Below are 25,711 nucleotides of genomic sequence, written 5' to 3'. Positions count from 1 at the left end.
TGGTGTCAATTTAAAAACATAAATCCTATTTTCTCAGTATTTATTTTTAATAAAAGCACTAATGTAATACACGTTTCTGCTTTAATAACAAGCAGCCAACTGTCTTCACAGAGCACCTGTAAATATCAGAAGTGTGAGAAGGAAGTTGAAAATAAAAAAAGAGGTAGAAAAAGGCCACTGTACTGTCAGGATAATTTTTAAATACTTCAGGAAAAAACCCAAATGCCTCCAGGCAGATGATAATAAATGACAAGGAGAGACAACTGCTAAGACACTTATGGTTTGTTGGTTGGTGTTTTTTTTGCAAAACAAGAACTTTGTGTGGGTATCTGTAAGTATATTTGTATGTGTAAGTATACAAACTCTTTTTCGTAGTAAAAAGAGCTTTATCGTGTAGATAAGAGCCCCAGTGGAAGGAAAAACCTGTTTTCCATAAACTTTGGTTAGGTAATAGCTGGATTGCAGGGTTTCATTTATACAGCTGTCTGACTTGGTGGGAGCCTTCTGGGTAACATTCAGTGCCTGCAGGAGTGCTGTTGGCTCAACGTTTTTGTGAAAATTAAAATTATGTGAGACATAATTGAGGCATTTGGGGCTCTCCCCAAAAGCGGTCAAATCCATGGTTTCTTACACCTTGCCTCGGACGTTATTACAAGGTGCCAGCTTTCTTAGGAAGTACAGCCACACAGCTATTTCAGAATATGCATTCTGGAATGTTTTTCTGATGGTGAAAACTTGTCAGAGACTCGGGAAATGCCGTTACTTCATGATCCTCTGTGATCCTACTGATGTAAACCTCATAGGAGAGAAATGCCCCATTTTGTTGATTGCACAGGAAGTATGGCAGTAGATGACAATATCTATTTGCAAAACAACACAAATACCTTTATACATAAAACTGCATGTAAAAATATGACCTGATTTAGGTCAGTAATTAATCTTCTTACAAAATCACTATTGAATTTTCCTGTAACGGGATCATCGCAGTTTCCATAAAGAAACGAGAGGTGGTTCCCCAGATCAGTCTGAACTCCGCGAGGCTGTGGAATGATTATAGCCCAGCGAGGACAGATCGTTGAAAACACGAGGTGGCGATGGAAAAGGGTATTTGCCTGTTCTCTTCAGAGAACTGAAAGAAGCACGGGATAGCCCTGACTCAAAACAGCTGCTACCTTCCGAAACAATTAATTTGGAAATAAATGGAGACCAAATCAAGGTTTCTCAATTAAACAGAAGTATTTCTTAATTGCATATCCTTCTGGCAGCAATTACTAATCCCAAATTAATTCAAGTATTCCTGAGGCCAGTGGCAGAATTTGATAGATAAGATTGTTGAGAAACGAAGTTGGTGATTCAAGTTTTATTTTACTTGCTTTGTTACATCACTCTTTAGCAGTCCATCCTCTGACTTCATTTGGCTTCCCAAAGCCTTGAATAGTCTCAGCTATTCGTACCAAGCAGAAGATGCTGGCATTAAGAGCCCTGGTGTTAAGTGTCTTGCACAATAAAACCATAAAACCTAAGTCGTGGCTAAGACACAACTTCAAAAAAATTAAGTTGAGCAGATTAAATAACGTTGCCAGAGCTGCTCTGTGTGTGTCATCTAGCTTTTGTATGGGGTCTGCAAGAGCCGAGTTGAAGAATAACCTCTAAAATGCCATCTGTGAGGGTCTTTCCTCTTGTGTTGCTGTACGTAGTGAAAGAACGTTATCTAAATGGTTTTATCTGCACGTGGGGAGCAACATGGGAATAGAGGGGAGTAGAAAACCAACTCTAGATGCCAGAAACAATTCTGACTGTTTTCTCTTTCGGAGTGCATTTTATTAAACCTTGGTATTAGATTTCTCAAAAGTGCTAAGCAGTCACGGCTCTCGCCTTGAAATTGAACTGCAGTTGTTCTGGGTTGTGACTTGAAAAGCATCTATCTGTTCTTCTGAGGTGTTGCACTGGCTGATTCAGCTGTGTGTGCATTTGAGTTTTCAGCACGTTATTTTCTGAAAACAGTCATTGTCATTTCCCTTACACTGATGGTATGTAGAGTAATGTGGCCTTGAAATTCACTTTTGAAGGACTTGTGGAGTAACTAGGGATTTCTTCACAATTAAATCTGTAATAAGGTCATAATTCCTATCTTCAGGGCACTGCATAAATACTAATTTTCATAATCCCCCTGTGGATAGCGAAAGCAAGTATTGTCCCCGTTTTCCTGTTGGTAAAACTGAGAATGAGGCAAAAACACTTACCAAAGGCTGCAGAAGAGATGAGTGACTGAAGGTAGGGTTAAAGTTGAGGAAGTCCCTGGCTCTCAGGGCATCATATTAAGCGGCCTCTCTTCAACGTACAGAGTGATGGTGCTGCGATGGATGGAGTTGCTTTCTTTCCACATTGTAAAGCATAAATCTAGGCAATAAAATACATTACTTCATATAGCAAACAAACTATTTTTAGAATAGTTTTGTCCAGTGCTCCACCTTTCTGTACGCAGTCAGGACACCTCTGATGAAGAGCTTGTCAGTCTCCCTGGTTGTGCAGTAACTAAGAGTTCTAAATGTAACAAAGGTCAGAATACTTTTTCCTGCTGTTTGCCCTAAAAGTGCTTGGCCATTTGATCTATAAAATCTTCAGAAGGCAGTGTAGGTGCATGTATCGCAGTGTCTGAAGGAGGGAAGTCATGTCTGACTGTTGGAAAACACTACTGATTAAAGTCCTAGGACAGAGGTTGCAGGCACTGCTCTCTACATGGCTTCCTAAATTAACAGCACATGCATGCAGATTCCTCAGCATTCTATAGCAGCAAAAAGGAAGGTACCCAGGGCGAGTAAGTCTGAACAGCCGTCTGAGTGAAAAGATCATGGGTCTGCCCCTTCGAGACACCTGCAGGCTGGGTGATTGAAATAAATGCTTTTATGAAGCTGGTGTGCACAAAGTACCAAGTTCAGATCCACAGCCTGAATCTGTTCCTGCCTCTGTTTTGGAGTAGGATTTTTTCTCTCTCTGATAAAGGTTAGAGTAGTTTTGTCACATGCTGTCTCCACCCTCAAAGGATAATGTGGGTGAAATAATTATATTTATGCCCAAATATTTTTTCTTTTCCCTCAGCTTTTAGAAGATGATCTGTGGCCGCGACTGAGTGCTTCCGAGCCTATCCCTCCCCTCATGCATAGCAACATGATCTCAGAAAAATGTTTAGAGCTGCCAAATGAGGTTGCCAAAAGTAATTTATCCTCACCAGGAGCAGCCCTGAAGGATTCAGGCCCGCAGGAGGAGAAGTGCAGCAAAGCGTTGGCTTTGAGGATACAGGAATCCTACAGTAATGGTTTGTCAGTCAGTCTCTCCCCTTCCAACTCCACAAATTCAGGCACGGACCAAAAAGGCTTCAAGGTGTCTCCTAATGGCCAAACAAAAGCCCAAGACGCAGAGAGGACACCCACAGCAAACTTTAAAAGGACATTGGAAGAGTCCAACTCTGGCCCAGCTGTGAAGAAGCCAAGACGTGGCCTGAGTCGAAACATTAGTGTCCAAGCAGAAGGCATCTCCGCAACTCCACAGCGCAAAAACTCAAGCAAGCTGACCATGCGGCGCAGCCTGCGGGGCCAGAAGAAGCTCAGCAGCTCGCTCTTCCACCCGCCCAGGAAAGCAGTCTGTGTTTGCTGAAGGGCATTTGTGTAAGGGAGTGTATTTTGGTCTCTTTTAGAATTTGAAAGTTGGTGCAGAAGTCTGAAACTCTTCCTGTTTTATCTTTTTTTAAAGTAGAAACTTTTTTTGGTATCAAACAGCTTTATCGCAGCCTTGTACTTGCTTGTATAATAACTGTGAATTTTGTAGATGTGTAGGGTATAAGTCACTGTAAAATGTGTGTAAATTTGTATTTCTTCATATAAATGTAGTCTCTTTTCTTCCTTGTATAATTGTTACAGCGGGGCTAAACCTTGTTTTAAAAAAAATAATCCTTTTTGTTAATTTACTGAAGTCATGAATTTGTATACGCTTCTTGTGATGAGAATTTCACAACTTTTTAACTAAAGTAAATTATTAAACAGAATGGAAGATATGTATTTTCGTAGTACTATATGTTCCACCTAAAGTGTGTCTTTTAGAGAATACACTAGGTCTATATTTTGTTTTTAAATTTTAGATTTCTCTACTCAGAAATGAAATGTATGTGGAAGCAGAGATGTTGAGTCTTGCTTTACACAGCTCAATGTCGACTTCTTTATGTTAATTAAAATACTATGCAGTATCTTACTTAGTTGTATTTTTTGTAACATTAATCGTCAAAGTATTTAGCAAAAAAGCGTGTGTTTTAAAACTCCCGCCTCCCAAAAGCATCCTATAAAGCCATTCCCATCCCCTATTGCGAATGACAGCATTTTTACCCAGGCATAACTGTGTGCCCTACAGAGGCATGAATTTTCTGCTATTCCAATACTGATGGTGCTGCTAATACCTTTCAACACAAGTTCTTAAATTATTTTATGACTATTTTCATGGAGTATGTGGACCATGTGTACGTTCACCTGAATAAAACACATGAAAATCTGATGGGGGTGCCTTTTTTTTTTTATTTCAGGCTTAACTACTGTGAAGCACATTCATATTTATTTTGCTTTCATTAAATACTCTCCCGTTTGCTGTGGCTTAGGCAAACCATCCTGCAGGGTTCGGGTATGGAAGCGATCCTGGCACTTCACACTGAATGTTAGACTGCAGCAATGTGCAACCTGCGTGTTTTTAATGGGGAAGTAAAAGGCCAGTATTTTATTCCAGTAGCCAGGGTGGTATTTATAGACTCTAATTCTTCACTGCTGGAACAATAAAACAAGGGTTGAAATCAGGCCTGCCATCTATCTCTGTTACCATGGTTACAGAAAACCTAGAGGGAAGCGTACGCTTTCTGAAAATGTATAATTCTCTTTCATCCATCCTGTGACGGCAGCGCTATCTTGCAAGATGAAAGTAATGGTCGGTCCAAATTGGGTCCTTCAAGAATTTATTTCTGTGTATATGGGATGTAACTTACAGTAAACAATGAAGTTTTGCTGTAACTGATGTTGACGTTACACACCGAGGGTTGGGGGGTATATAGAGGCTAGCAGCAGCTAGATCTTGCCTAGCAACACTCTCTGCAAAAATGAAGATAGTAATTGCCTGTTTTCAATTTAACCTCATGATAGTCAACCTTTTAAAGATTGTCACAATAAAGATGCAAGTATAACATGGTAGTTATATGAGTATCTGTATTGCTGCTCATCTTGTAAATACGCAAAAGGAAAAAGACCAGAGCCATTTTCCCAGGTGTTTTTTCTCTGGATAGAAGCAAAATGTAAGTTTTCATCAAATTCTGCTGCTTTCATAGACATGTGCCTCGTTCTCCCCTGCTGTGTCACAACAGTTCTAGATGTGGGCTTCTCCAGCTGGAGGGGGGAATAACTTTTTTTACTTTTAATAAACTAGACAAAACCTACAATTTTTCCTGGGAAAGCTGCTGGATAATGGTACACATTTAACGTTTGAAGCTCCTCTGCAGCAGATACCAACTTGCTGATATAAACTGGCAGCAGTTCGCTCCCGTGTGTCCTTTGCCCACCCACGTATCATCTGACTTCTCTGAAATCCATTATCAAAGCTGAGACGGGGAAGTGGGAATTTACAGCTGCCACGTGAACATGCTCCCCTTTTCATAAAATCAAGTCGGAATTGTACCAACATTTTTCTTCTTGTGCAATAAAGCTGCAATACATGCAAGTTTTGCATCACCAAGAAGCTGAAAGCATAGGTGACTTTTCATCGCCCAGTTGCACTTTCCTGAAGAAAAACAAAGCCGGTAGCACTACTTTTTTTCCCCAGAGGGCAGCGCTCCTGTGGGAGTCAAGAAGCCACTGTTTGGAATTTTCTTCAGGAAGAGAATGAAGAAGGGTTACTCCTCTCTGATAATAGCTATTTTGTGAAGAAGTGTGCTACATTACGCTTTCCAGTAATTGTTTTGATTTATTTGATACTGGCTTCTGGTTACAGTTGTCAGGGTAGGTTCCCAGAACAGGTCACCCAATCCTCACTTTTAGGTGCCTGCTGTCTGGAACCACGAGCCAGAGGCCAGGGCTCCCTGATGGAAACCTGACCAGGTGTGAAGCACTGCCGATGGGGGCAGTCACTCGCCTACAGCGAAGCGTGTCACCCTTTGCAATCGGTGCAGCGTGAGGCACCTGCAAACATCCTGCTTGAGGGCAGCGCTGCCAGAAAGCACAACTCTGAGGGAAACCTGCTCCCACCCCTCAGGAGGCCTGGGGCAGAGGGGCTGGGAAGTGCCCGGTGGAGAAGGCCCTGGGGGTGCTGGTGCAGCCGGCTGGGCATGAGCCAGCAGTGCCCAGGTGGCCAAGGAGGCCACCAGCCCCCGGGCTTGTGTCAGCACTGGTGTGGCCAGCAGGAGCCGGGCAGGGATGGGGCCCTTATGCTCAGCACTGGTGAGGCCCCACCTCGAATGCTGGGCTCAGGTTTGGGCCCCTCGGGACAAGCAGGGCCTTGAGGGGCTGGAGCGTGTCCAGAGAAGGGCAGCGGGGCTGGGGCAGGGTCTGGAGCACAAGTGTGCTGGGGGGCGGCTGAGGGAGCTGGGGGGGGGTTAACCTGGAGGAGGCTGAGGGGAGCCCTTCTCGCTCTCTACATCTACCTGAAAGGAGGATGTAGCAAGTTGGGTCTCGGTCTTTTCTCTCAAGTAAGAAGCAATAGAACAAGAGGAAATGGTCTGAAGTTGTATCAGGGGAGGTTTAGATTGGATACTAGGAAAAAAGTCTTTCCTGCAAGAGTGGTCAGGTGGCACAGGCTGCCCAGAGAGGTGGGGGAGTCACTGTCCCTGGGGGTGTTCGAAAACCATGTAGACGCGGCACTTCAGGGCATGGCTTAGGAGGCCTGGGGGTGCTGGTTGGACTTGATGATCTTGGAGGTCTTTTCCACCCTTAACGACTCAATGATGCCGTGAGGCTGTAAGCGCTCCTGGCGGGGGGGGGCGCTCCTTGGGAGGCTCCCGCGCTGCTGCTGAGGGGTGGCCTCGACCCCGCGGCCCCTCGCGGTCTCTCTACCTGCCAGTGTTTTGTTCGCTGCGCGTTTCCACCGCCGCCATGAGGGGAGGGTCGGGTCCGGTCCCGTCCGGTCCGGTCCCCGGGCACCGAGCGGGGCCGCCCCTCTCAGGACTCCCCTCAAGGGCCTCCGCAAACCCCACCCCACCCTGCGTCACCGCGTACGGCCTCACGGAAGGTAAACACTGGCGTGGGCGGGGCCTTCCCCGCCAATTGGCGGCTCGGCGCGTGACGCATCCCCCCTCCCCGGCTCCGCCCCCGCCCACGTGCGCGGGACTTGCCCTGCGGCTCTCGCGAGATCCCGATGTAAACAAAGCTGCGGGCGGGGGTATGGGAGCTCGCGGCGCAGCCGCGCTGCCTGTCCGTTCCCCCTGTGCCCCGCCCACTGCTGGAAAACAGGGCCGGGGGTTGGCCGGCAGCGGAAAGCGGCCCGCCTTCGCGGCCGCCTGATTGGCTAGCAGCGAGCGGTGCGCTGGGTGTCATTCCCCGTGGGGGTCCCAAACACTGTCAGTGAGGAGCCGGGCGGAGGGGAGCGGCGGCGGGTGAGGGGAGCGGGGCCGGGGCTGGGGCCGGGAGTGCTGGGCGAGGGCTGGGGCGGGCCCGGGCTCTGGGGGAGCCACTGTGGCCGCCTCTGAGGGCGGGTGTGGGGATGCGAGGCCGGGCGGGGGCCGGCGGGCAGGGCAGAGGCCGGCGGGCCGGGGCCCGAGGGGGGTCGCCGGCCTTTGACCGGGGCCGGGGGCGCCCGGCGGCTCTCGGCGCCTCCCCGGATGGCCGCGGCCTGATCCCCGGGCCGGCGGACGGCGGAGAGGCCGGTCAGGTCGGAGCGCTTCGTTCTGGAGTTGCTCAACAGCGGGTGGCGGAGGGGGCCCGGGGCCCGCGGCCGCCCCCCCCGCCGGGCCGTGCTCCCGCCCGCGGCGGGGCTCCCGCTCGGCAGGGCCCCGGCGCCGCAGCCTCTCCGGTGCGCGGAGCCGAGGTGCAGGTGACAGCACTCGGGGCTCGGGGCGGGCAAGGAGCGCCGGCTGGCACAGGTGTCCCGCCGGATTAGGGCGTAACATGAAGACATTATTTCCTTTACGTGCCATTTTCTTTCTTTTAAGGTTGCCTGGCACGCGCGTCAGAGTTCACTTGTATTGCTGAAGGCTTTGTTACTAATTTCCATGGGGCTAAGCGTTTATCCTTGCCTCACGTAATGAGGTGGCCCTTCCAAAGACTGCCCAAACACAAAATAATGTCGATAACTGATACCACATTGGGGGTTTGGCTTTTCCTCTCCCTTCATGTACTGGTTCTTGGTTTGGGGCGGGGGCGACAGCGGAGGGAGTGAATGACCAACTGAAGAGGGGCTCCTCAGGTGTTTTTTCGCCTTTAGGAATGTTGTGCTGAATTTTCACATGAAAGAACAGACTCATGAAGGAAAACTCGAAGGCAGCACAAAAAGCTGACCTAAAAAATATAGAATGTGTTCTATCGCGCTTTTTATGTTAACTTCATTGTGACCAGATGCAGATTTTCAAGAGTACAGTACACCGCAGTTGTCGTTGTACGTGATTTTCTAAGACAAAGGCTCATTAGTAAATAATACTCTTAAATAATGCTTATGATAACTGTGTACCTGTACCTCTGTCTACATTAAGTAAGGTCTGAAGAAATTTTCCCACTTTATCATGTAGGTTTGTGTTCTTTTTTGCTTTCACATACATTGCAGGAGCCATAGTGATTGAGATACTGAAAAAATAAGTTGGCTTTTGTTTTTAAATGTGTCACGTGGGGTCATAGTGCTTTACAGGCTGGTATAAATCAGGTTTCCTTCTTTAAGAGGTTTTTATCATCCTGAATGGTACGTCAAGAACTAGTGTAATAAACAATCCTGATACAAATTATTATTAAAAATAAACTTGTTTCTTACAGGTATCTGCAAAGAAACAATGGCGACAGAATCTCCACGCCGCCCTAGTCGATGTACTGGAGGAGTGGTTGTTCGACCACAAGCTGTCACGTAAGCATGTTGTAGACAGCCCTTATTTGAAATGATTTTTAGTCTCCTTCTAGAAGACGTAGCTTGAATTTTCTTTCAAAGCCAGCTGTGAGGGCTTGTGTTGACAGTGCGGTTTTGTTGAACTGAGTGTTTTCCAATAAGATAAAGTAAACAGATGTTGCATTCCCGTCTCCTAGGACTCTCAGGTCAAACTGTCTCCCTAAATGGGATGCTTTTAGTTTAATACGCCAAAACCTTCAAAGTGTACATTTTAAAGATGAGTACTTTATCTTGCAACGTTTTGTTGTTTGGTGTACAAACGCTACGCTGGCTGTAGATCACTGGTTGCAGTCTCCTTCCTTAGGCTGGAAGGAACGTGTATAGGGTGTTACTTTCTTGCTGCTCTTCTTAATAATACCTTGTCACAGGGGCGGATATATTAAAACATATAAGCCCATCGTTAAAGCCCTACAATAAATAGATTTGTGGATTCTAATTTATTTTGCTTAAGAGAACAAAACCAAGAACAAAGGAAGAAGCTACCTCTCTCCAGTCAGAGCACATAAGAGACCATTTTTTGGCTTGGGCATCCTTGTTTTCATTGTGTTTGCCTGAAAATACCTTCCTGGCAAAAGAGCTTAGTGAGGCAGTCGGGAGGATTTATGGTCTCATCTTCATCTATTAAAGGATTTTTGTAGCAGTTTTTCTTTGTACCTGGGGATGTTTGTACTGCTGAATTGTTGCTGCGAAATGGTGCTGTATTGAAATGTTCACTTGTACTATCAGTTTCAGCAGCTATTAGTTTGCTGCTGGAGATAGTAATGTATTTCGACATCAAGATTCACATAATTTTTACCAGGGAGCAAAAGAAACCCATTGTTGTAACACAAAAAGTTGCGTTAGAGGTTTGTCTTACAGCAGTGTGGTAGAATAAGCATTTTTTTTGTTGCACAGTTTCTCAACAAATGAATTTCTGTTGGTAATGGCCTTTGCTTCAAAGTACACTAAAAATATAATAATAGAAAAACACTGTAAGAATAAGATTATCTGGGTTTTTTTTTTTGTTAAATATGGTGGCTTGTTCTTGAGGTATATCTTTTCACCTCAAGAATCTCAGTCTTTTTGGTGAGAGCTTGTGTGTGTTGAGCAGTCTGCAGCAGCATTCTGTGGCTTATGTTAAACTCCAGATTCTTACCTGATTTTTTTTGTGGCTTTTGTTGCTATTGTTTTGGTTGTTTTAAAAGACTTTACAGATATCTTCTTGGAAGTTTTTCAACTTCAGGAGAGATTTAGAGTACATACAGTGAATAAACATTTCCCAAACATTAACTTTGTTTCAAGATGTACTTGAGGAGGAGAAAAAAAAGGTGCTCATTTAATGAGATGAAAAATGAAGACAGTGTGACTCTTGCTGGTAGGCATTCACATGAGAACTTCAAACACTGTATTTAGTACTATACCTGTAGACAAGTATTATTGCTAGGTAATAAAGGGCTCTGAAGGAGTACAAAGACAGTTTTGGTGACCTACATAAATCAAAGAAGAATCAGCCCTAGAAACCACAGCTCATTTCGAAGGCCTTAGCTGAAAGAAATAAGACAAATTTTGACGCAGTAATTCTTGTGTTGCTGACCAGAATCTAGTTTTGTTGTCAGTTGGAATAAGCTTTCTAAAATTTAAAACTTTATGTTTTAGATTAATCTTTGTTTTCAGAGAGGAGTCAACCTCTCAGCGGACCCAGGTGTTGCAGCATGTGACTTGAAGTATCTTCTGTATTGCTGTGTATAGGGCAGAGTACTTAGTTCTTAAATACCAAACACTCCAATTTCTAGTAAAAGAATCTTACGCAGCATAGTTTCAGAAAGCACGCATACCTTTGGACATCAAGAGTCTAGATTTCCTAGTTTATGATTTTTCTTTGTTTCTCTTAGAAACCTTGAGTTAGCACAGGAAAAACTACCAGTATAAAAGTTAATTTTGGGGCTGCCAAAGCTGTACCTAAAGAGTTAGGGGGTTTGTTTGTTTGTTTTAAATTGTTTCAGACTTTGTGAAGATAGTTCTTGTTGCCAGCATGGTTCAGTATTACTCATTACAGAAAGTGCAAAGCTTTTGCGTCGTTTCAACACCGTCTGTCTTAATACAGCCAGCCCACATTGTGCGTTGCTCAGCAGTTACACAAGAGACTCACCGCTCATGCGGGGATAAGCTAATAAAAGCATTAATTTCAATCTATCAGAACAAATGTATCTTGCACTGTATACTATTCTAAATCGTTGCTAATGAACTTCCAAGAAGGAATAAACTTCCCAAGCTATAAAATCTTATCTGAAAATGCCTCCTTGCTTTTCTTAGTTAGGGTTTTCTTCCATCTCCTGCCCCCAAGCACTTACTTCGTTATTGTACATAATGCATGTGAGCTCTTAAAGTTTGCTTGCCCCACCAGGAGAGCTCTAGCCCTTAGCTTAAGTCCTCATCTTCGTGTTGTAATAGCTAAATTAAGTAGAAAAATACTGAAGAATAACTTCCAAATGCCTGTTCTATTTTAGTCAGCCACTCTGATGTGGAGAACGTGGTTTATTTCTTGACTGTTATATTTTATACTTTTCTCCCAAGCAGCTATTTCATAAACAGGTATCACTTAGCTTTTTGTGGACTTTTAGGCTGTTATTTATATTATCAGGGGTTTTGGCAGTATCTTAAATAACTGCATTGCATACTTAGTATTTTCCTTTGTGCTAAAGATTGTGTGTTTCTCCTCTGGTGATATGGCTTACTTAATATATTCATAACCATTTCTGAACTTCAGTGGTAGCTAAAAACTCTCCTTCTGTTTTCAAGGGAGCAGTCATATATGGAAAGCGTCGTTACGTTTCTTCAGGACGTTGTGCCGCAGGTACGTGTAGATCTTTAGACCTGTTTTTTGGGTGTATAAAGCAGTTGAAGTGTGTGCCAGGTGGAAAAAATATCATTGAAAAACAAAAATAAGTTTTGCTTTTTTGAACGTGAATCTTGAGACCCGGGTTTTGAAAGCGTAGACTGCATTCCATCTGAAAGTAGGGCCTACGGATTTCCTCTAATAGGTAATTTAAATCAAAAACTTTGCTACCCAGAAACTGAAGAATTACAATATAAATAGCAGGAAGAAGATTTCAGCCTTTTCCTATGATAATTTTGGCAATAGAACAGTAGGGGAGGGAAGGGACTGGCCATATTTGCCCTGCCTCTTACAAATACATTTTTTATGGGTTGTAGTTGGAAACCTCCGTATGAGCCCTGGCTGGACTGGTGTTAGAACAACATGGTAGACACACTTTGTCACCTGGACATTTGTCACTGGCTGAAAAGGAGAAAGTTTCTTTTGCTTCATTTTTTTCTGTTTTGTTTTGGGGTTCCCCCCTCCCCCCCCCATTTCTGGGATATTCCTCTCTGGAGAACAACTATGATGCTTATGTCAGCTCTTGGTCTTAGTTTTGCCAGGTAGCAGCAGCATGGAGGTGGAATGGCCACTTCTGTATTGCTTGTGGGCCTCTCAGTGGTAGAGAGTGACTAAATTAGATTTGTTACTCTTTGGGAAAGCTGTAGTCAGTAGTGGCGAAGCATCGCAGCTGGTTGTCTGTAGCTTCAGGAAGCTATCTTGGTTCTTACTTGAAGAATTATCTTGGTGAGTTAGTCATTAATTTCCTCAATCCTAATATAAAAAAAATTCCCCTCACTTATATTAGTTTGTGAAATTGGACTTATAGTCAGAATTAAAAATTGTCAAACTTTCATTTAAGAGATCGGTGTGTTCCACACACGCCCCCGTTTTTTCCCCTCTGTACTTAAAGGATACAGCCAGTGTTTTATTTTACAGATCAGTTTGCCTTGGAAGCATGGAATGTGATTTGTTTTGAAAAGTAATACCCACACTTATTTTTTTAAATTTGTATTTTTAGTTCATGTTATTGCTTTTCTGGCATGTGTAAAGTGGTTATACAAGCTCTTCTCATATTTAATCCAAAGTACTGCACAATATTTTGTTATAATTAATTTGCAAGTGATGGCATCTCTATCATAACTCACAATCTCAATACCACAGTTTCTCCTGAGGACTGTAAAACTTGCAGTTTGGAAACACTGCACGCCTCCTTCACAGTTTTGTATCTCTTCTTTTTGTGGGAATCTGTAGAACACAGATCTGAACCATGGATCTGTTCTACTGGAATGACTCTTTATTCTCTCTTAAACGGCTGCTTCAAAGATGTGACAGATAGGACTAAGACATGTCAGTAAAATAAACTATGTAGTAAAGGTCCTCTCTTTGCCCAATCTTGCTTACAAAGCTTTTAAGTGAATTAAAAAGAATTTTAAAAGTAAAAATGCCTCACATGAGAACCTCTAACATTGCTTTTAGAAGTAGGGAACAACTGCTAAACTTAAAGATTGTAGAAGCCACCATGTATTTAGCTTGACTAAATTGCTATAAATCATGTGACATTTCTCACCTGCTCCAGAAGACTTGTTCTTATGAACGTCTTGTCATTTCTACCTTAGTAAGTGATGTTATGCTTGTTGAGTTACATTTACTGTGGTGTACGTTCATCATGGAACCATTCATTTTTGAAATGAAACCTCCCAGGAATAGTGGTGACAGTAAGACATATGTATCTCTGACTTTCTTTTTTAACGTATGTTCCCTCCTATGGTCTATAGAGGGTGGAAAGAATGGGGTTAAACTTCCTTATTTCAACTCTTTTGCTTTTTATCCAGGCCTACAGTGGTACCCCACCAGCAGAAGAAAAGGAGAAGATAATTTGGGTCAGATTTGAAAATGCAGATTTGAATGGTATGGCTTCATTTTCTCCCATTTTTGTCATTTTTGGGTCCATGTACAATAATTTCAGTCAGCTTTATCAATAAGCATTGTTGATTCAAAATGAAGTATTTAATTTCCATGTTCTAGATGGACTAAACTCTCAGTGAATAATTGCGCTTCTGTTCAATACCTACCAGATAGAACAAATAGGCCTTGCAACTTCATCTAAAGGCAAACTAAATCTTGCTTACAAAGAGAGGCAAATTCCTCCCACTCCCCTCCCTGCCCCCAATCCATTTCCTTTCATTAAGATAGTTGAAAACAAAGCAAGAACTGAATTATTTCGTCTACTGTTTGATTTCAAAGCCAGATTATTTAACTGTGAATCCAGTCCAGGTCCCAGATACACTTTCAGTGGTGTGAGATGTTCAGAGTAACCTAGAAAGGAAGAGCTGTTGGGGAGAACGAGCAGGAGATTCCATGATGTCTTTCAGTGAAATAATAGAGCAAATTCACAAAATATTCTTAAATTTTAACTTATCACTTCCAGTGTATCTTAATAAATCATCGGTGAAGGCTACCAACTTAGTGCAGGCAATGGGTCTCCAACCTTCTTTAAAAAAATGGTGATCTTCACAAGCTTTTTCTAATTGTATTAAGTAGATCTCCACTGAAGGTCTGAGTTGTTTTACTTGTCTATCCCAGTTACCGCTTTTGGATAAGGAAGGTTAGGGACCAAATGAGAGGTGGTTGAATGCTGCTATCAGGTAGTTGCTTGCTGAATTACTTGAACATCTTGGAGTTGCTCGTTGTGTGTGGTACGTGTGTTTGTCATAGCTGGGGAACTAAGGGACCTGCCTTCTGGAGAACACTGGATTTAAGTGTTTCAGCAAGCTGATGTTTCCTGTCTGCCGTCTTGTTTTCCTGTCTAGAGCTCGATGGTAAATGCTCATTCTGGTCTCTGATGAAATAATAGCAACCGTAGCCAGAGCTGTGAAGGGGAATTTTCAGCCATTCCAAGAGGTTAATAGGGAAGATTATATGTTTTCCAGCAGCTGAAGTGGCACAGAGGCTGGCAGCTCATAAATTCATGGTTATTAGAACTAGAAAGACCTACCAACCTGTACATCGAGTTACGTTCAGCTTTAGGGTAGTTAAGGTTTGTTGGCTTGTAGATTTGTTTTCCTCATACGTTTATTTTTTAAAAATTTCAGGCATTCCCTCTTTAGGTTCTTTTCTGCAGTATAACAAAAACTCCTTAGAATATGCTTCAGAATCCTTTATATTCTGTTAAAATTTATTTTTATGCAGCCTAATGTGATGTACCCTAAATACATCCTCTTTAACCATTCTAAATATGTCCCCTCTTTCTTTGATGCTTACATGCTTGCAGTGTGCTTTTGTTCATTCTGCCACGCTTGAAAAAGTAGTTATAGAGGCCTTTACTCGAGAAAAGCTTAATATTTTGAATATTATGTCCTGTAGCACTTTTCTTCCTGGGGATTTTCTTCTTTTGGTAAGGTTGATGTAGAGATTAATTACATAGTATCTAGAAATAGTTTTGATCAGTCTGTGCATTTGTAATTTCTGTTTTTGTTAATGTTTATTTTTTTTGTTCTTTGCAAATTTTTCTCTGTTTGAGAAGTTTGCCGTGTTTTATTAATCATTGGAGAAAGAATGATGGAAGTTTTTTGGCTATTTAGTGACAACCTGCATTGTAATCAGAAAATTTTTCTCCATTTTAAATTTTATTGCATTCTAACCTCTCTGTGAAACTTCAACAAATCTCTTACGTTTGCCTAAAAGAATACGTTTCAGTATTGTTCCACCATAAAAATTTAAACCACTTTGCCTGCTTTTACTTGTGACAACGGAAACATGCATTGAGAAAACACCATCTAGTATAACTGACACCAGCCATAGTTGATCCTAACCTGTTAATAATGGATTTGATATTTAAACCCAATTTAGATACATCGAGGAATATGGAATTTCATGAAATACATAGCACCGGGAATGAACCACCGTTACTACTAATGATCGGATACAGCGATGGAATGCAAGTCTGGAGCATACCTGTAAGTACAGAGTTCACTTCTGTGCCAGCGGCTTTTTTGTTTGCAATGTTATGTTTAATTTTTCACTTTTGATTTTTCCTATTTAAGTAGAAAGAGCCAACATTTACCATTAATATCATATGGTTTTTATGTAATATGCTTATTTTAAGATTAATACTGAGCATAGATCAAACGTTTGGATTCATGTACCTTCAGATTCGAGGGCTTTCTGTTCGGTAAATTTTCAGAGTTGAATTGGGAGTAGCGTTTGTCATTATGGAATAGTTTGTTTCCCAGAAAGGACAGAAATCTTTTTAACCTACAGGAAGGAATAAGGGTGGAAAAACATTTAAAAGAATTTGTTTGTCCCAGGAATGCAAGTATGACAGTATTAATACTGTTTTACAATCACATGTTTGTCATGTACATGATTTGCAATTTTAATTTTATTAAAGTCTGTGTGTGCATATGGGTTTGATTTCATGCTGTCATACATACACCCTGCAGTTGGTGTTTCAGAGTGGTTTATGAGCACATGGTCTTAATTTGGGGAAATTCCCCCAAATTTCTTGAAACTGTAGAATAAAGTTTAATGCACTGGGTCATAAAATTCTTAAATTTTTAAAAAAATAATTGCTCATAACACCTTGTCCTTCAAATTAATGTAGAGAGGATGGCGTTCTTTCCTTTTGTAAAATACATTGGTTTTTTTACTAATATGTATATTTTTTTACTACTTTATGGTTAGCTGTGTAGGACATGTGTTTATATACCAGTCGCTTAGTCAGGGTAATAGAAAAGAATGTTAATTTGTACACCAAAAGTTAAAATGAGTTTCACCGGAGCGCAGGAGGGCTGGCTTTTCCCCTCTCGATTGCATATTGTTAGCTGGAGGTGAGGAAGGAAAAAAAAATGCTAGGCTTCTGCATTTGAGGGAGGGTTTAATAGAAATCAAGTATGACATAGTATACTTGACAAAATTACAGTATTTAGTAACTTTTTACTAAAATTTAGGAACTTCAACCAAAGTTTAGGAACACTTTAACGAAAAAGGAGGAAACTTCATCTGCTTGTATGTCCTGAAAAACTACATCTAATTCTAACTTTCATGGCTTTGTTTTTAATGGAGGAAAACATTATCTTTGGATTGGTTTTGTATTTTACCTTTTTAGAGCAGAAATGTGTATGACGGCAAAACTAGCTTGTCCGCTCTTTTTAGTTATTTTCTAGATCTGCTTTACACTGGAATGACTTTGAATACTAAAAAATGGGTTTACAGTATAAAATCAGTTTTGTACACTATTTTGAAGTCTGATCAGTTTTATATTAGTGTACAAATTATTAAAACGGTTCAGAAAGGCTTCGCTTTGTTCTTCAAAGTGTATTACAGAAAACAAACATTAGGTGTCACTAAGACACTGAGCTAAGAGAGGAGATACAACTGCAGCAGTACCAGGAGTTATAGCACAAGTTGATTACTTAGTTAAGAAACTGTGAGTAGTCGCATAGACTTAAGCTAAAGAATTTTTATGAAACAGCTCACTTTATCTTGCCGGAATGTTCTTATCCAAATTAACGTGTATTTTCTGAAAAATGTATGGAAGTATGTTGTGTTGACATGGGGCATGTCCTGGCCGTGCTAGGATGAGAAGAGCTTTCTGTCTAGCAGAGATGGGATTTTTTTTCCCTTCTGTGTCTGTGTATGTAACATACCCTTGCTTTGTGGTTAGGGGGGAGTTCTGTGCATCCCTCTTAAGTGACTTTCTGTGTCGGAATGAAGAAGCTATCTGTATCAGTGCCCTTGAGAAACCCATTGTGAGATGGGATCTTATGTGTATAAGGAAGGCAAGAACGAAAGAAGAGAGTCTCAGTTCTTTGATTAGCTCTGTGTACCCTGTTCTGCATTAACTGTCTGCGTTTAAACTCTTAGCCCATGGTGCACTGCAGTAAACATGAAATAATTTGATGGAGATGACTAACAAATGATGAATTAAACGACTTCGTTTATCCAGGCTTATGTGGAGTGAGTGTGCTTACTGGTACTGTCAGGCAGGTAGTGCAAGGTAGCTTATCTGTGTTTCCTAGTGGAAGAGGGGTTTTCTTTGGGTTTGTGAGTGGGATTTTTCTCTCTTTTTTTATTCTTCTTTTTTTTTTTTTTTCTTTTCCCTCCTCCTTTCCCTTCTTGTGTCTGAATTAGCCACAATTTAGGCCACTGAATACTTGATATTACCTTCTTTCTCAGTAGGATGATACAACCAGGATGTCCTTGTCCGGTCTTCCATGTACCTCCCCCCCGGTGTATTACACTTCATAATTCCTAGATTTTGATAGTATTTAATATTTTAGGAAAAATAGGAAACTTAAGATTGCAGTTTTATTTAACTGCGCTCTTTAAGTTTCTGTTAGTGTTGTTCATCTTCTGCGGAGGTATTTTTAATGGGTAGAAGGGAAGTCCAGTGAAATGGAAAAAAATGCCAACTGTGGTGATATTTTACCATCCATCTTAAAAATGCCAACTGTAGAGATATTGCACCACTTCGTCAGCCCTTCATTTGTATATTCTGTGAAATTCTGAGATCGCATCTGAGAGGTACAGCTTCGACCGCTGCAATTTTTATGTGTTAGGTTAATTTCAGTGTTGGAATAATTCCTTTGTTAGTAAGATGGTCGTGGAGGGTTTCTCAGACTGACAGTCTTTAACATCAATTTTAAATATCTTTTCAGAGCAGGATTTGTATAGCCAACAAAGTTGGAGGTAACGTAACCTTGGGGTTTTTTCCCACGTTGTTGTTTCTCCATCTCATTTTTTTTGCTTACATAGTCTGACAAAATAAAGTCTGGCAGTTATGTGACTGACTTAATATTTAGAGTTTGTTTGGCACTGCTTTTTTGTGTCCTTTGGTATTATACAAACCTTTCTTCTTGATCTTGCTGAGTATTTAGCTTGTAATTAAGCAACATTAATCCAGTTAAGAAAAAAGCCAGCTCTCTCTAGTTTAAAAATCTTTCAATCTGAAAAAGCAACAATTTGACATTTATGTGAAAATCCACTCAGTGAGGCTATTATCTGTAGCATTGTGCTTTTTATTTGTACAATTGAACCTCTATTCAGCACTTAATAAAGTAATGTGTTGCAGGCAGTCCGGTTTGTGTCTGAGTGATTATGAAGTGTTTATGACAGCTTCTAAGCTGACACTCTCTGTAATGGTGTTACATTGACTTCTAAACACCTTCGCAGTCTGCCTCCAGGAGTGTGTGTCTCTTTGCAGTCTGAGTGGTTTCACATTAACATCTCCTTGGAGTAAGATCTTTGACTACAGAAGTGTTACTTGCAAATGGAAGATACCATTAGGGCTGCTTCAAAGGACTGAAATAATGTTTGGACTGCTGGGTGCTGAAGTAACGGCTGGGGTTTTGAAGTGCAGTGTCTAAATCTGTATTGCATAAGAAGCGGAAGGTGTCCATCCAAATGACTTTTCTTTGATCTTTGTTTTGAAATGGGGGTGGGAAGGTTAAGAGTGTTCTTAAAATATGCCTTGCTAAGTGGGAAGAAATCTGGGAATATACGAAAGTATGACTAGAAGTTCCTATTTGATAATTGTGCAGTGTAGTTTTGTGTTTTATTTGGAATTTGTTTTTTTTTCCCCTTGCTCCCAGTTTCATGTTTCAAATACAATTGGAACTGTTTCTGCCTAATGCGGTTTCCAAGTATCTGTTCTAGATGTTCCTGTTCAGGGAAATGCATGTTGGCTGGTTTTGTGGCAGATAATTTTTTTTATATATATATTGTATGCTGGAAGCTTCAGAAGTAGAAAAATCATCTTAATTTAATGGTTCATATTACAACTAAAAAAGGACGATCAAGCTTGTGTTGAATAAAGTAGGAACTACCAAAGGGACCTTTTAATAACACGGGCAGCTGTATATTTAGTGAAAAATATTTAAAGGCTGTGGTATAATGATGCTGCCACAGACTGATGGGATGCGTCAGCCCATATGGTAGGTGACTTCCGTGTGGAGACCTCTGGAATGCAGAGGACTCGTTGGACAAGGATGGCATCATGCACTGCCATTTTTCTACTGCCAGATCTTAAATTTCCTTAAATGCTGCTGTCAATAATACTATGATTTTTAAGTTGTTAAAACTGCAGTTGTACAGCAGATGGTGAGTGTATGTGGATGTATAGATGGATGTATATGGTGAGTCAGACATGCCAGTTCCATTTTGTTTTCTCAACTGTTCATCAAAAGCACTGTCTGCTGCGGTTTCAATGTGGTTGTCTCAGTAATTCTTCCCCTTTTTGAGCTGGGAAAGGGACTAGTCACTTATCACATAGTAAGCTGCGATCCCTCCTCTGTCCAGACATCCTCCTTGTAGAGGGTACCCCTGTTAAGGCTTGTATGTGCCACTTGGAAAAATGTAGTAATGACCTGATCTACTAACCCTGAAAAATGTCTAAGGACTTCACAGAACATTTATGCACATTATTTTCTGAGGCTTTGGTTTTTTACACTGCAGAAGCTAACAGTATGTAACAAACTTTGGTTTTATGCTCATTAAGTGACTGCAGAACTGTTGGAAGATGTTTGGTTTTTTTTTAAAAGCCTATTATACCCTACATCAGTATGAAAAAAGCACGTGCAACAACCCTTGAAAAGGATGTGCTGAGAGTACCAGAAGAGTCCTAACAGCGTTCCATGTGGCTTTCCTTGGATGGGGTCAAAGCTAAAATGAAGACTAATGAAGAGTGTTTTTACCCATATTCTGCCTCCTTCCAATATTGTTTGCATCATTCTTGACTTTTTTGTAGAAATTAAGTGGTTAAAAACAATGCAAAATTGTCCCCCAAGTTAGAATTTTATAGGGAGCCTGCAGCCTGATCACACTAAAACTCCTCAAAATCTATGACAAAGTGAGAATGCTGGTTTCCAAATGTTCCAAAACGAATGGTTTGGTACAGTGAAACTGTAACCAAAACCATTTCTAAGCTTTCATTGTTTTTTAAATTCAATTAGCGTTGTCATAACTTCAAATGCTAGGTGCAATTTCATACTTGATTCAGTCACTAGAAGAGACATCTGTAACATTCTTTGAGCATCTAAATTCTCATAATCTCTAGATAATTAGAGATGTTTCTTTCGAATGAAGAAGCAGGCTGTTTGAATTTCTAAACTAAAATGATAAAAATTGGCCTTTTACTCACAGTCGTTCCTTACTCCCTCAGTAGCAAGACAACTCGTAGTAGTCTTTAACCCAACCTGATTATATCAAACACTGTTTTGTGGTGGTATCTCAGGTGCTTATTGTCATAACATCATACCATGATAATCTAGATCATATTTAAAACATATATCAGAATATTAAAAAAAAAACCCACCCTGATATCTTCCCTGTGCTCTGTGACAGTTTTTTAATATACAAGCAGTTTGCTTTTATATATTGCACAGTAGTTTAAACATTGAGTTTTGAACTTTGTTTCAGCTTGGTGTACATTTGACTTTTTTTTTTTTTACCATGTGAAAACCATTTTCTATGGTTGGAAACTATTAGTTATCCTCAGTGTGAACAAAGCTTCCTTTGTTCTTTTTTTTTTTTTTCTTTTTTTAATGGGTCCAAACTGGTATGCTCCAAACAATAAAGCTCTGTCATCAAAAATTAACCAGTGCTCCAGATTTCTGGTCTGTCATATTTTAACCAGTAGCTCAAGATGCCTGAGTGGAGGAGAGAGTTCTTCTTCCTCTTTCAATCTGTCATTATTGGAAGAGAGCGATGAAGACTTCATTGGGGCCCAGGCTTTGAATCGGCGCGTTCTTTGCTTGCAGCCTCCCATGTAGGTCTGGGGCTTGTGGTTTGATACCAGGCGCTGGGAAAGCTGAAATGTTCTATCAGACCAGCTTGGAGCCGTCATTTTGGATCCACTCTTCCACAGAACGAGTACCTGAAGCTGCTTTTATAGCTTAATATTCAATTCTTGAAACCTGTTTGGAAATATTCTTGGCTTTTGGAATGGGAAAGAAAAACTTTTAAGAGCTTTGAAAGCTGCCACAGGGACTCGCTACTTAGCTGGATCAAATCCAAAATGGCAGCCACAGCCTAGTTTCTTCACAGGTGCTTTTTGAAGAATTTAAAGCTCTGTTTTCAGTTCATGAAATCTATTTATATTTTGTCTATGCTTATGAGACTATGTAGCTCGAGGGACTGGTAATGGGATGTGGAGCCTTTCACTGATACTTGCCAGCCCGCATCTCACCCAAACTGGCAGTGACAAAGTTGTGAGCCATTTAGCAATGGGGATGGGCTTATGTTAAATGTAGTTCCTTGTCCCACGTGAGTTCCTAGTGGAATAAGCGTCCCATTCACAGGAAAGATTGGCTGTCTATGTTGGCTGTCTCAGGAGTGAGATAAGGCTTGAACTGGCAGGAAGATCAGACTATATAATCTCGCTACTCTGAAGATGGTGCTTTCAGTCAAAATTGATACATGTGGCCTCAGCAATGGTAATAAAGTTTTATGTTTTATATAGATAAATAAAGGGCATTAGCGTCAACCACAGTTAATTCAGAATTCTGTAAGACTGCAAATAGCAGAAGCTTCTGCTGGTGGTAGTGTTAATTATAAGTCAAAGAAAATCTTGAACTCTAAAGCCCTACTGATTTATTCAATGCCAAGCAAGCCAGATGAACAACCAAGCTCTCCTAATTCAGGGCATAAAACAAAGTCCCATGCCTTCTACGATATCCTGTTTCTATAGAACACTTAAGGACATAAACCTTAAAACATAAAAAATCCCTAAAAACCCCTATTATAGAGCTATGATCAGTGAAGAATTGGTGTTTTAATCTGATCCATGTTGTAGTGTAGTGTCCAGATTTTTTTGTAAACTTTTTGGTGTTTTTTACTGCATTTGACCTTTTCTTTACAAAAGAGATGCCAGTGGTTGGGTGGGATCTTGTATTTTCATTACAAAATCTGCAGTGGAGGTATATCTTAAAATTTGGTCCTTTTTGGCTCCCAAGAGTCAGCAACATATAACCTGCTAAGTATAGGAGACAGATGGCTGAAGTTATCTGAACATTTACTTGCCTTTTTTCCCCCCTTGGTTCTAGGCAGTTTATGCTTTCCTGGGGAAAAAATAATCCTGCACAAACTGAGAGGAAAGGACGTGTTACACTACAGTATTAAACATTACAGTGGTCTCAGAACAGTTAGGAGCTAACTACCTATAATCTGGTCTTTGTCACTGTCTGATCCTGTGGCTTCGGTTAGTCCATTTAACCTTTCTCTCTGTAATTCCTGCCCAGTATAAAATGATAAAAGAGTTATCTTTCAAAAAATGAATATTAATTATTAAAAAGTAAAAAGCATTATATACATGAAAAGAGCTGGGCTGGGATTTTCATGTTAGGTGCTGAAGTACAAATAAACTTCATTTGTATTCGTACGTTTTAGGCTTTTCTTTGAAAATCTCAACGTTAAGCTCTACCAGGTCTTGGCACCACAGGCTAAATAAACACGCTCTCTGAAGTTCAGTGTATTTAAGAGCAGAAACTGAGTTAAGGTTTGGCCTTCTTAGTGTATCTTACTTTTGGGACTATAACTTTATTTGAAGTAGGTTGGAGTTAGAGCTGATGTGCTGGCATAGTTAAAAAGTAGGAGGAGGTGACTGAATTGGGTTGGATTATTTTATGTGAATCACTTCTTCCATACTTTTGTTATGCTAGTTCTTTTCCCTCTTGTTTTCATTCATAGCCATTGATGTGCATACACATGTGAAACAGCATTTCATGATTTGGGGGAAAAAATCTTTAATTGCCAATAATAATAGTTCCAAAGACTTATATTTTTCTTCTTCTCCATTTCCTCCTTTCCCTTTTCATAGAGCTGGTATGTTCTGATGGATAGGAAACATGTTGCTGTCTTCATCTCTTTTCATCTCTTTATTGCTCTGTCTCTTTATTTTTTCTCATTTTCTGTTTAGCTGCACTCTACTCTTTTCCGAGCTCTCTTTTCTGGATGCAGATGTTATCTATGTGCTGCTCCCCCCACACCCCATCTTCCAAACTCATGATCTGTTAAAACCAATCAGCAAACCTTTACTGAGGTGATTTCTGATCATCATTCTTTTGTCTTGTATAGAATCTGGTCTGCAGGCTCTTCAGAGCAGAGGCTCCCAGCTGTCCCAGAGGGAGAATGACACTTGTTTTGCAAAAGCTGGACTACTACAATGTTGTATGTTGTTCAGATGATGCTGCTAGCTGGAAGAGGAGAATCTGCTACAATTGGAACATGTGCCTAATAAAATAAGAGCAGGGTAGACTAAGGGATTAATTCTCATATTGATTACATATTTTTAAACTGTTGTGTCCATCAGGAGTAATTCTGATCATGTCGTTGACAGTAATGTTGATTCATACCGATGTGAAACTGCTAGCTGACTGCAAATCTAAAATGGCTAAGAATATTACTTCCCCAAATTTGTGTAGCTTGAATGTTATCCCAGGCGTGATATGGAAAAGCAGTAGTTCACTACATTCTGTGTTTGCTTACTGGTTACAGAACGCTGGGCTACGTCTGTAGGAAATCATGTTTTCAAAGTAATATTAGGAGAGACTTGTGCTTCAGTGGGGTACGTTTAATTCTTCCCACATTATCTAAAGCAGTGATAATAAATAATGAGGCTCAGGGTTAAGATTGGAAGTAAACTGAGAGTCTGACGTACAATACTTAGGGTTTGTTGGTCAAACAGTAGTAGTATTTTAACTTCTTGAACATGTGATCTGAAGTGCAGAAAGAAATGGGAACAACTATAAAATGACATTTCAAAAAGCGAACTTGGATTTATAGTTTATTGATTCATAAGAACCTTGTTCCAAATCATATTCGCTTCTGATATTGTAAACTGCTTGTTTGGCAAAACTTTATGCCAACATGTTGGCTCTGTTCATAGTCTCATTACATCTGTTTTAAGTTGTTGGTTATTTGGAAATGAGCTTCATAATGTTTGCCATTTTCCTGAAGTTTGACGTTCCATATCGGATCCATTATCAGGCAGTTATGAAAATGCATTCTGACTGACCATTTACAGGAAGCCTGGAAATTCTTCTTAACTGCTTCTGCTTTAATCTCTTCAAGATTGCCATTAGTGACAAACTTAATTAGTTCGACCCCGTATTTTTAATCATAATTTTCACACCTGGAGAACGTGGAATGTGCCAATATATCAAATTCTCTGATCTTTTAGCACCGATGTTTGCCACTCTTGATCATTGGTTATTTAGCATTTCTCTGAAACATGCTCTGTGTAGAATCAATGCTTGGGTTTCAGATTCTTAATGGCTACAGATGTTTTAAAAGAAACAAGTCTTGAAAGTTGACTGCTGACTAAAATTAACAGCATTTCAAGATAGTGCCGGAATCTGAATCACACAGCGTAAGGCATGCATTTCTAGAGCTAGCCATCTTTGTTGCTACAACTTGTGTTATTCAAGACTTCTAAGGTATTCTCATTTAGAGAAACTGTGTTGGTTAGAAAGGCAATGTCTTTCCAACCTACTTCCTTACCTACCTTTCGTACAAAGTCTTTCTACCTATTTTCTTACCTATTAAATATATATATAAAAAAGTATATCTATTTTTTACATTGTATGTTCATAATCCTTATGTTTTGCAGATCAGTGGTGAAGCTCAGGAACTCTTTTCTGTCCGCCATGGTCCAGTTCGAGCTGCACGGATTTTACCAGCTCCGCAAATCAGTAAGTATATATTTATGTAGTTCATAATTAAGCATAACTTCTTTTACAGACCTTTGTCCAA

At 40.7% G+C, this 25,711-nt stretch overlaps 2 protein-coding genes across 12 annotated transcripts in view; both read left to right on the top strand.

Moving 5' to 3' along the window:
- Positions 1 to 4,542, top strand: part of PPM1D (protein phosphatase, Mg2+/Mn2+ dependent 1D) — a 28,022-nt gene extending 23,480 nt beyond the window's left edge. Inside the window, exon 6 of the mRNA XM_075113364.1 lies at positions 3,100 to 4,542. Within this exon, the coding sequence (XP_074969465.1) occupies positions 3,100 to 3,654 (555 nt within the window). The 3' untranslated portion in view covers positions 3,655 to 4,542. The remainder of the gene's footprint in view (positions 1 to 3,099) is intronic.
- Positions 4,543 to 7,459: 2,917 nt separating this feature from the next.
- Positions 7,460 to 25,711, top strand: part of BCAS3 (BCAS3 microtubule associated cell migration factor) — a 370,473-nt gene continuing 352,221 nt past the window's right edge. For 7 of the 11 annotated variants that reach the window (XM_075113181.1, XM_075113179.1, XM_075113187.1 and 4 more), the window contains exons 1-6: positions 7,491 to 7,612; positions 8,979 to 9,066; positions 11,884 to 11,938; positions 13,795 to 13,870; positions 15,812 to 15,918; positions 25,569 to 25,650. In XM_075113181.1, coding sequence (XP_074969282.1) covers positions 8,996 to 9,066; positions 11,884 to 11,938; positions 13,795 to 13,870; positions 15,812 to 15,918; positions 25,569 to 25,650 — 391 coding nt within the window. In that variant the 5' untranslated portion in view covers positions 7,491 to 7,612; positions 8,979 to 8,995. Of the gene's footprint in view, positions 7,613 to 8,978; positions 9,067 to 10,440; positions 10,460 to 11,883; positions 11,939 to 13,794; positions 13,871 to 15,811; positions 15,919 to 25,568; positions 25,651 to 25,711 lie in introns of those variants that run through there. The other 4 variants (XM_075113182.1, XM_075113180.1, XM_075113185.1 and 1 more) reach the window with 2 other exon arrangements.

Source organism: Phalacrocorax aristotelis, chromosome 18 (genome assembly GCF_949628215.1).
Source record: "Phalacrocorax aristotelis chromosome 18, bGulAri2.1, whole genome shotgun sequence".
NCBI classification, from domain to species: Eukaryota; Metazoa; Chordata; class Aves; order Suliformes; family Phalacrocoracidae; genus Phalacrocorax; species Phalacrocorax aristotelis.
Note: the sequence above shows the minus strand (reverse complement) of the source record. Positions and strands in the feature narration are given on the sequence as shown.